General features: G+C 40.6%; 1 protein-coding gene across 1 annotated transcript in view; it reads right to left on the bottom strand.

Annotated features, from left to right (window-relative positions):
• LOC143323751 (calsyntenin-2-like) overlaps positions 1 to 12,268 on the bottom strand; it is a 233,376-nt gene that overhangs the window by 78,308 nt on the left and 142,800 nt on the right. The window contains exon 4 of the mRNA XM_076735796.1: positions 2,734 to 2,942. Coding sequence (XP_076591911.1) covers positions 2,734 to 2,942 — 209 coding nt within the window. The remainder of the gene's footprint in view (positions 1 to 2,733; positions 2,943 to 12,268) is intronic.

The raw sequence follows: 12,268 nt of genomic DNA, 5'->3' as shown, positions 1-12,268 counted from the left end.
GGTATAAGCCTGCCAGCTCTGTAAGACACAGCCTTACATATACTAATTCATCAATATCAGCGTGGCAGCGATTTCGTAATGGAATGCTGCACATAGAACCTTAAAAGAAACAAATAACCCACTCGTCTATACAGCACAATCAGCATCCAGGCCACATTCAGTGACTGAGAGTCTCCTGCCTTGTTGGTAACCGCGACCCATTTACCAAGCCAGCATCTCTTCGCATGAGCAGAGTGCATGAAGAGAGCTCTTGTGCTCCTAATGTGTCTGTTAATATTTGATGAGTCTTCTACTACAGACGGATGACAATGCTATACGCACATCCAGGCCTGGGCACAGAGGACGCACCCTGACTGAGAACACTCGTGGAGTGTAAAGAGCATTGAAAAGAGACAGTATTGGCCCTGATTGGCTGTGAGTTGAAAGGAAGCTGGGATGAGCTATTGCGAGTTATATTACAGCCCGGATGCTTCTTGAGGGTTTTGTATTGTGGGGAGAGAGGTGCAGAGGGAGCTGAATGTTGATAATGTGGTGTATTTGAATACGAGTGTGTGAGTGGGAGGATTAGGTGTAATTCATATGAGGACGGCATTGTTCGCCTTCCCGCTGATCCTCTGTCTCCCCCTCAGCTTGTTTAGAATTCCTTCCCATTCCCTTTCAATGCACATCATTGTTTCACTGTTTGCTGCCTCATCTGTTGTGCTGCCCTCTCTCGTTTTTTCACAAGTATGAATGCACACTTACACACTCACACCTTACTGCGTGACGGAGGTTCCTCTCCCCGCTCCTTCAATTACTACATCAACTTATCCGTGTCAGCAGGCTGTGCGTGCTGTGACTACTGGCAAGAGTGGCCAGCTAGTAAATGACTGCTTTACCCTCCATCTCACTCTCTCTATTCGCCGCTCTATCAAATGAGTGCAAACACACACATACACACAAGCAAACTATCTTTTTGCTACTATCGTCCCTTTATAATTACTGTCCAATTTTAGCACTGTGTTGACCGAATGCGGCTTAGCCCTTCTGGGCTTTGTTTAAAAGACAAGGCCTGCATTATTCTGTAAAATTCTTATTGTGAACAGAGGGCCAAAACAGACACTGTGCTGGTCCATCTCTTAAGACTTAAAAATATAGTTTCATAGTTAATAGTACTGTTAAAATGGCACAGTGACTTCCTTAAACAGCTGGACACTGTAGTTTGTAGCAAAATACACAACCAGGAGTAAATAGTGGAATGGTTTAGGACCATTTTCAGCTGCGGATTAACACACATTTGGTGAGCTGTGTAATATTTGCTGGAGCCGAATGGTTTACGAGGGATTGAGTCAAAATAAACTCCAGTGTGTGTCCATGGTAATGACTCACTGATGTGTTTTTAAAAGTTTCTGGAATAACAATGGAAGAAAAAATCTATCAAGTGAGATCAATTAATTGTTGCTTTTAGTATTTTCATGTTTTTTTTTTGACAAAAATATCGAATATCACCAGCTGTGTCCTTTTTGTTTCATGTATCCCCGCAATAGTTTTACATCTACTTCTCACCCTGATCCTCTCATAGCACTTATTCTCGCTATCACAGCCAACCTCTCCTTTCCTCCCTCCATCTTCTTCCTCTCTCCCTCAGGTGCTCTTCAGTTCAAGGGCTCTCAAAGCCTTTTCCTCAGCGGTCAATTGCTGAGCAAGACCCCTTCAAATGGAGAGAGAGAGAGAAGAGAGAGCACTCTGGCTCCAGCCTCCCCGCCGTATCATTCACAGTGCAGTGTGGCCCTAACCTCATCCACTCAGTCTTTTCACTGCAACACCTCAGCAGTGGGCAACGCTCAGCAGTCAGTAGGAACAAAAACCGAAACATTTGCATCTACAGTATGTCTCCTAAAATAGAAAAGTAAAAGTAGAAGAGCTACTAGAGCAGCTAACAGTAGTAAAAATCAAGACATTTAAATGTAGAGTTAAAGTGTGCACTGAAGGATCCTACTTGACTTTGTGTAAACTACCCAACAAGGGTGTTAAAACAAAAAAAAGACAGAACTATCTGTGTATATCTGTGTGTGAGTAATAATAGCATAATATTTATTGCAGTGCTCAAGACCCAAAGGGCAAGTGGCAACTCGGTAAAGTCAAGTAAGTTTGGGAGCGTGTTTCCAAGTGTCCATGGATTCTTCTTAGCATTTATCTTTGTCAGGGTGTGTTTTTCATGTTTGTGTGTGTGCAGACTTCTGTGATCTGATTTGTGGAGACTGATGGCTCTCTGGGCAAGGCTTGACTTTGTCCTTGGAAAGATGGGGGGAGACATCTGTCAGAGTATTAAGTTTTGCTACCAGAGTGTGTGCAGGTATGTGTAGTATGAGTGTTTGTGCGCGTATCTCCTGTGGCTGTAAAGTGCATGTGTGTGCATGGCTGGGATTTTCAGATCATGAGTGCTACTGTGTTATGACAGAAATGCGTTTTCACATCTCCTTTAAATAAGATGGAGAGCAAACGGAGAGCACGAAAACTTCAAACTTGATTTGGAAGATGTTCTTGGACATGTGGGAAATCAGTGAAATAACTGAAGCAGAAGTTCTGTAGATGTGGCAGATTGAGGGAAAGTGGGTGCACCAGAAAAATGACAACACTTCACCACAAAACAAGAGTTGAAATGCACTGAAAGTCAAATAGTGTTGATAACAACAACAAAACTCTGCATCCCTGTGGGTGCTATTAACATACCTTTTACTCTCATCTACTCACCGTTGCGATCTATAGCGAAGGGTGTGCTGGTGGTGGTGATCTGGTAGTTACAGATCTGGCTGTATTGTGGGGAGCAGTCCTGGTCAGTGGCCTCAACCTGCAGGATGCTATCGTAAATCTTGCCCTCTGTCACTGCAGCTTGGTACTGGGGCTCCCGAAACACTGGGGCAAACTCATTCACATCGTTGACCTGAATGTGCACCACTGCCCTGCAAACAGTAGGGGGCAACAGAGGGGAGGGAAGTGGAGATTAGGATGGCATAGTCTATCATCTGCTTTTGAGACAGTTGACCTGTGAGATTAGACTTCATATTTCAGACAAATCATAGTAAAATGTTGCAGCATATTAGAAATTTCCATTTCAACTGTTACAGAGCACAGGATGAAGATGACGGTTATTTTCACCTTTTTTTTTTTTTTGTTAACCTTTATTTAACCAGGCAAGTCATTAAGAACACATTCTTGTTTACAATGGCAGCCTGGCAAAAGGCAAGAGCCTTTTGAGGAGAAGGGGACAGGGACCTTTGCTAGCATTGTGGCTGCAGGGATGGCAATGTCAGTCTGTCAGGCAGTCGCCGCACTACTTTGGTCCAGACTGAGATGTCTCAACAACAATTCAATGGATTTGCACAGACTCTTGTACCGGCATTCTCGGTCCCCTGAGGGAACTCCAAAAAAACCTGGAGGCCTGTATTACACACCTGTGTCATCAGTGTCATCATCAGTGCCTGAGGATTGCACTCATTGGCTTGCATTGGACCATCTCGTCACTTTTGGAAAAGCTAGCAAACAAAAAGTTGTTTATTGACCGTCTTTGCCCTAACCCCAAGATTAAGCCTACAGGTGACCTAATGTGTAATTGTAACTTCAAACAGATGTGCTTTCTATATATTTTTTGTGATTGATATTTGTAGTGATATGATTTTTTGTATTTTTTTCTGAGTTACAAGATGAACTTAGATTTTTGTTCCTTGTACTGCTGGCGTGGCTGCAACTGTGACTTGAATTCCCTGCACATTTTCAAATGACCTTGACCTAACTTTATGACGTTAGACATTTAGATGGCCTAAATTATGTCCAACAACAAAAGTCTACTCACTTGGAAGTCTGTATGCTTATCAATCAATGTATTACTTTCTATCAACAGCTTCACAGAGCTGCTAGCATGGCTGTAGACGCTTGATTGTCTTGTTCATAAATCTACACTAAACATATAACAATACTGTGCTTGATTATTATTGGTGGAGGCACACTTCACCATTTATAGACATGATGTTTATTTGTCACAAGGCGTACTGCTTAGCTTGTGAAAACAGTTGTATAATGTGATCTGCAGTTCTGGAGAGAGCTTTCCGAAGTCAGAAAAAATAACTCTAATCATGTCATCAGGAGGATCTCAGCAGTTAACATCATTTGTTTTTTAAACAAGTCCCAACTTTACCGAAGTGCAATATTAAATCACTGAAGTACGCCTTTAAACACATTTCAAAATACTCAATAAGCATTCACCACTGCATGTTCATTAATGGATTAAATTATTAATACATTCACTCAAAATCACTACTCATCCTGCAAGAAGCAGAAAAATAAAATTTAACCAAGAGTTGTTGTCTTTACTTTCAAATACAGCATTTTTCTACCACAAGAAAAGGAGAGACAAAGAAAAAAAAGTATTTCAGAATAGGGACTTGGTTAATGAGTATTTATGATTCTGTGTTGCATTGGCAACAGTGGTGTAAGGCTCAATGTCTGTGATGTCTCCACAGACAGGAGTGTAAACATCTCCGTCCCTGATGCTACAATAGGTGTTTTGCTCACAGCACAATTGCAGGAAGAAGTCATTCTCAGATGAGTTTGGTTTGGTGTTTGAGGGCAGAGTTCACTGCCTGTGATGAATTAGTCCAGTAACCAATAGCCACACTGTGCTTTGTGTAATATACTGCCTGACCTGACCCCAGGGTTGCTTTCATTGTGTTGCTACATGTATGGTAAAATAATACTCTGGATTTCTTCATCTACCAACATAATGCACGGCTCTCCACGTGCACTGAGCTGCACTACTTAAACATGTGGTCTGCTGGAGACTGAGACTGAGACTGGGCAACAAAGAGAGACAGTGGGGAGACTGAGCCTTATCACTCCCTTTCACTGCTACACAAACATATAAGACTGTTTTTCACTTTCTCCACACAAACAGATGCACAGCTAAATCTGATCTATAAGCAGCAATTCATGTTCAGTCACACATGAAAAAACACCATTCATCACCTTAAAACATCTTCATCAATGCTCTCCAACATACAGAAGGTGACAGATTGTAGAAATCAATCCTTTGATTCATTGACTGACAGCCGGTGATGGATGACGATGGGATAGAATAACACAATTTACTAATAATACAAGGCTTCAAATGGCAAATACAATGTAATGCTTAGCTTCCAGAGAGAAAAGGGGCGGAGATGAGTGTGTGGTTTATAGGATTAGCTGGTGGGTATGGTAATGATGGTGGAATTATCCCATTAAAAGAAGCTGTAAATATCTCCAACATGTGGTCTGCTGGAGATTGAGGCTGGACAACAAAGAGAGAGACAGTGGGGAGGCCGAGCCCAGGCAGAATGGATTTCCTCACTGCCTTATCTCTCCCTTTCACCACTACACAAACACAGGAGACTGTTTTTCCAGTTACTCCACACGAGCAGATGCACGGCTAAATACTTTAATAGGAAATAAGACACAAACAACAAACAAACAACAACAGAGCACAAACGACTGAAGTGAAAATGCAAAAGGGACGAAGAATTGGGGGACAAGAAGTGGTGGTCGTGACTAAGTGTGTTTACTGAATGTCAAGTACTGTTTCCACTAAACTTGAGTTTTTCCTTTTAATGCTGCTTTAAACTACTGTGTGAATCCATTACATTGCAGAGTGACTGATTGTATTGTTTAATCCACTACATTTATCTGACAGCTAGTTACTCTGAAGATTAACATTTCACATAAACACGTGATGAGCCTCTAAAATACGATGTATTATATGTAGATACCCAACAGGACATTAAATAGCCTATTTACAATGATCTCCACAGTGGGTGATTCCTGACCATCCCTCAATACAGTATGGAATAAAAAAGTTATGGAACGTGAGGTGAAACAAATGACAGGTGCTAACAAACTAATCTCACCCCACATGCACACATCTTCATTCTTTTTTCTTTCTTTATTATCTGCATCATTCTGTGGAATTAGTTGAATTTTTCATGTATTTGTAACTGTACAACTATGATTTATGATGACATCTTTATGGAGCCCCGAAGCTGACAGACTGTTGTAACAAGTTATCAAGACAAGTCAAAAATAGCAAATCTGAATGTTTTAAGAAATAAAATGATTAATTAAAATACAGGGCATATTAACTATAAAGATTTTTTCCAATTAACCTCCAATCAATTGGTAAACAAATGAAAACTTGATTTTAATCATTTTTAAATAAATTAAAACTTTTAATCAATTATAAACACATTTAATCATTTATCTATTCCTTATATTCCCTTTAAAGTATTTGCCATTTTTTTCACCACATTTCTAATTTTCCTCAGGGAGTCAGGGAGATGGGCATGTCCATGTCCGGAGCAGTGATTGGACATGGGTTTGTGTGTGTGTTTGTATGTGTGACTAGCTAGTTTAACAGCTAGCTGCTGAAGTAATTTTCCACCACACACCAGCCAGTGCACACAATGTTAGTCATCTTTGTACTGTACTTCACACTGGTGTAGCATCACTGTATAAACTGTGACAATAGCTAAAGCATTATAGGCAGCAAGCTGACACTAACATAGCATAACAACAACCCATTGATGTACTTTGATATGAGTACAATTCTGAATCCAGGACCTTTACCTGTAACACAGTGTGTTTACATTTTGCTATTTACTTAAAAAAGCATTTTTATATAATATTAAAAAGCCATGACCCGCAATAAAACAATCAGATTTCAAGTTAGAAAGAATTGGGTATTATTTCTAAGACTTAGAAATTATTATCAGGACTGTGTGTGTGTGTGTGTGTGTGTGTGTGTGCGTGTGTGTGTAGCTTGTGATTGGGGCGAGAAATACATGACATCACCTCTTTGCAGCTCTGCCCCGTCCGCTTCAAACCAGCGAGAAAACATGGACCAAACAGCCTCTTCATAAATTTCTCATGTAAATAATCAAATCTGTTGAGAAGGATTTCAGGACCTCTAAAGGATCTGAGCACGGACACAGAAACAGAACACACCGATGAACTCGTTTATGACAGTGAGTAATCACTTGGCTTTAGGTTTGGGGGGATGTTAACGGCAGTGCTAACAGCAGAGAACATGCTGACAAGTACTGACAGATGATGACAGCACCAATGTGTGCAGTAAATCCCTCAGCCAGCCTTGTTTTGTCATATTAATGACGCTCTCTCATAAACATTACCCCCCTGCATCACCACACTCCCCAGTGATGAGGGAGCAAACATATGCTCCACTCCTCTGGGGCTTGTATGGAAAGACTGCTGTGTGTGCTCGTGTATGTGTGTGTGTGTGTGTGTGTGTGTGATTATACATCCATGCACACAAATGCATGATATATAACTAAATGCAATAATTGTGAATATGTCTCATTGTGAGTATGTGTTTCTCAACTGATGGCTCACATCTGGCTGAAACAGACGCCTGACTCTCTAGGGCGAGGGTGTTTGTGTCTGCGTGTGTGTTTGTGTGGGTTTTCATGTTACTGGAATATTGCCAAGTTGAGCCCATGGCCACCATTCCTCCCTGCGACAGGCCTCAGCTCATAAGCAGGAGGTCCACAATGAGTCAGAGTGACACACAAAGACAGTGGGGGGGGGGGTTAAGTGAGCCCATGGGTGCGAGAATGATCACAACACCACAAAAAACAAAGTGGGTAAAAAGCAGAGCCACAGGGATGGCTACTTGGAAAAAAGTCAAAGGTTAAAAAAACGACATCACCCCAGTGAATGAGGAAATCAGCTCCACGAGCCTGTTTTCTCTGCACTGAAACACAGACTGTGTGATCACAGTGCAGTCCAATAGGGGTGTTAAATAGAACCAAGGTCAGGTTTAAACATGACTAAAATGCAAACTGTCTGGGAGCAGAATCAACATTGGTAGATTGGTCTAAAGACTTACATGGATAATAGCTTCTATCCAACACCAGTGTGCGACATTTAACTTTCCATTCAGCAGATCAACAGCTCAAAGATACTGTATGTTAAAGCCCGCCTAAATCAAAGGACTCCACATAATGTAAAAGGGTCAGAGCTCTGTGCGGCTTTCAGTCACTTGTAGCTTATCGCTTGTTGAGTGTAGAGAAGAAGAACTTAGCCACAGTGAACAGTCTAGACAACAGATAGGTACTGTGTAAATATGGGATAGAAACTAACAACTTAGCAACAGTTTACTATCAAATAAATAAATCATTCATATCGACTGAACTGAAGTTCTCCACAATGTCAAATCATGTATAACAAAGGTGTTTAAAACTCTTAAATGCCAATATACCGTACATGGCATTGAGGAGCACCAACATGAAACAGCGAAAAGCATGAAGCAATGTGCCACATTAAGTTAAAGACAGTAATTATGTAAGACGATCCAACGGATCTTGAGAAAGATGCAGCAGTTTCCCTGCAAATACAATACCTGATATGCTACCAACCTACATTCATGTCAGACAGCTGTCACAGCTTGTCACGCTGGCAGAGACTTCAGTCAGCCGTGTATTTCCTTAGACTTCACTGCAAAACTATGTTATTACATATAATTGTATGACATTAGCGCCACATCAAGCTGGGTTTATTATACATTTTCATTTCATTTGCCCCTTTACCACTGCAAAAATAAAACCATGCTCTGATCCTACACAGCTACGATGAACGTTTGGCTTGGTTTAGGCACTATATGTGGGAAAGATCATGAGTTGGCTTAAAGTAACTACTTAGTGTTATGGAATGATTTTTGTTGGAGTTGAAGGAAAGGTTCATATTTTTTTATGAAACTCACATGCTCCTCCTGCTCATACTGACCATTAAAAGTTCCCTCCCTGATGTGCCTTTTATTCGAGTGATGGGTGACAGCATCCACAGTTCTTGTTCTTTGTAAAAACACATTTCACTGTTAATCTGAAGCTTATATAAGCTTCTTTGTGACCCTGCAGCTCTGAAAGTAAACACTCTCTGTGGAAACAAGAGGGAATTTCAGTCTAAACAGACTATTCAAGATATTGACATGATTTATATAACCTAAAGGTATACTATATAGGATTTTCCTAAAACCAATGTGTATAATAGCTTTAAATCTTCACTTGAAGTGTGTCCTCGTGTGTGTCTGCCCACAACCATAGACCTCCACAGTCTGCAGAATTAGTGGTTCTATATCACCCTCAAACTAATTTCTCCTTTACTTCCCACAGAAAAGAGACTATAATATGAATATGCTGCTGTTAATGTTTTGTATTGAAATAGCTATTAAATGTAATGAAAGACCTGAGAATTTAAATGTAATCTTGACAATGTGGTCGCCCTCATCCTGTTAGATCTGACCACTGCTTTTGATACAGTTGATCATGGATGGGTCTCTCTATTGTAGCGCTTGACTATTCTATTTCCATAAACATGTCCCCTCTGGGAAGCATTTGTTGTCAAATATTACTGTTATGCAGATGATGCTCTGATGTAGGTCTCTGTTTTGCCAGATGACACCAGCTCTTTGAGTGCTTTCATTACCTGCCTGATTGATATTATTATTTAGATCAGTCATTTTTTGAGAATTAAATGAGCAAAAAAAAGACAGAGATTCAAAGGTAGAAGGACAGAGACTGCAGTTAATGTTCATTTGTCTGTCCAAAAAAGATTAAGACATAAGTTACATATCTGGGAGCGGTTTTAGACATTTATTTGCTTATTGCTACAAGTTGCTTAGATTACTGCAACTTTAAAATTATAGTGAAAGAATGCCACTTTCAGGCTTTTGATTAATAAAAAAAGAGACTATTTTGCCCACTTGCAACACTGCATTGGTGCCCTGCATCTTAAAGCTGTATCTTACCAATTTTAAAGTACTTTTACTTGTTTATGAAGTCTTACATAACATAACACCATCCTATAGCACTATATCCATTTACTGCATGTCAAAAACACCGTTTAAAAACACTGCCTCATATAAAACAAAGGACTCAGAATATGTTTGCACTCCCTTTTCACAGATGTAAATATCTCATTAGAAAATGAAGTGCATGGCAAGCGGTGGAGGCAGGTGTGATTTCGATCCAGCTAAATTGTATGCAGAGACAATCAGAAACCAGCTGTATGTCAAAGCCTGGTAATGCATGTTAATGTCAGGTTAGCATTGTTCCCATCTTATCGCATATTCATCCATATTCATTATTTATCAACACTCAACTAAACACAGCCACTCAAACAGAGTCATTATTGAATGGCTCCCGTGCACACGTATGCACGGGCGCGCACACACACACACACACACACACACACACACACACACACACACACCTGCACACCCAACACAAAGGCAAAGGACTCAATTAATCTATGTCAAGAATTAGCCGAGAGGTTGAATCATACATTTCCTTGTGTATGACTAGAATAGAAATAAACAACCCTAACTATACCAATGGGATCAAATGCACAGCACAACACAGGATGATAATCTCATAAATATGCAAGGAAATCCCACTTCCACACTGACTAACACACTGAGACGCCTGCACAGAACTCCACTGGGCACTGTGTAATCTCACTACAAGGTGATTATAATGTATTATAATCATGCCCAGATCCCGCTTACTTCATCCCAGATAGATCAAATCATGGATGGGTAGCTTGGACTATCATGCCACAGAAAAGAGAAATATAGAAGAAGTGACACAAAGGAGTTAAAGCTGTAATCGCTTTTGTACTTGACCACTCAGAGAAAAAGATGATTTTACAAGAAAATAGCATTTAAACAATTGAATGTCCATTTGTCTCTGCAATGTCCGCCAACATGCGACGAAGCCCGATCGTGGTTTGGATCTGGGATGGAAACGCATGTCACTTTCTTTCATTCAGTAACTAAAGCAGACAAGCACAGATGGTGCAGTTCCTGGCAGTGCATATTCATAATTGAAACATGGAGACTATACACTCCCATTACATTATGAAGATAAACAACATATTCCTACACTCGACGTTTTGTTTTTTTTTTTCTTGCCAGGAGTAATAATCACGTCAACTAACAGGTTTTGACAGAATGAGGTTTCATTCATATTTGCATCAAGTATGACAAGCGTGAAGTTAAGATTTGTGGTAGAATAAAGCGCCAACACATTGACAGAGCTGCACTATCGCTGTGGAGTCCCCTGGTCTTCTCACTGCAGGAATTTATCATGACAGCTTATGCTAACAAGGCACAGCTCTTGGCCCACTTCTTCACTCATAAGAAATGGACTATTTTTGTTAATGTCTGGTGTTTTCTTGGTTGTCAATGTGTGTGAGTGAGTTTCTTTGCATGTTTGTGTGCAAGTTGGTTACGCAATGCACAATCAGATCAGCCTATCTATCCCCAGCTAGGGTATTTGTCTTATTTATATGTAAATGTAGGTATATCAGTGTGAATTTGACTCAGCATTTGGGATTCTGGAGTGTGTTTGTGTGTGTGTGCGTGGCTGTCTTTCAGCTAGCCGTTCCACGGGATAATTAGCGTCTCCTAACTGCAGTGAGGTTAGGATATACAGGCCTCTAAGACTCACTAATGATGACTTTAATAACTACTGTGCTGCCAAATACTGAGCATGTGTGTGAATGTGTGATTACACAGACATGAGAAAACATCTGTGTGTCCAAATTACATCTACATTTTCTCTCAAACACACTCATTTGTACACACATACACAACCTTGGGAGAACCTAACCCTGTTGTGAATGCATTACCCCCTCTGACGGCCCCCACGCACTTAACCCCCGGGCCGGTGTTGAATACGTGTTGTGGTCATAGGTGTGAGTCTGGGAAGGATTATGAATATGACATGCTTTGTCAGGCAGTGAGATGTCCCTTATGCCTAATTACTCCACAGCAACAGCAGAAACTTACACAGAGCAAGGTGTGTGGGGAATGGCGAGGTACAAACAGTACTGAGAAACTTCTCGTCTTCAGATGCTAATTAGTGAGATTATATGCTTGTTTTTCAACTGCGCCCATCCCGACGGCTCAGTGCTCACGTGGTTAACTACACTGATGAGTATTGAGATTTCCACTCAAATTTTCAGAGGAGCAATGGCAAACACTGAGGCCTGTTCGGTAATGCTGTTATGCTTTAAAACAGTTGTGCATAACCATTTTTGCAAGTGACCCCTGATACGAAGCAATTTATATTCCTGGCCAATAGGAATTGTCCTGAAATAATAATCAAGTCTGAAGTAAGTCTTTAAGTGAATATGGAGATTTGTAGGTGTTTATAATATTTAAAACATGGGCCGATTAAAAAGCATC

The sequence above is a fragment of the Chaetodon auriga genome, chromosome 7 (assembly GCF_051107435.1).
Source record: "Chaetodon auriga isolate fChaAug3 chromosome 7, fChaAug3.hap1, whole genome shotgun sequence".
Classification (NCBI taxonomy): Eukaryota; Metazoa; Chordata; class Actinopteri; order Chaetodontiformes; family Chaetodontidae; genus Chaetodon; species Chaetodon auriga.
Note: the sequence above shows the minus strand (reverse complement) of the source record. Positions and strands in the feature narration are given on the sequence as shown.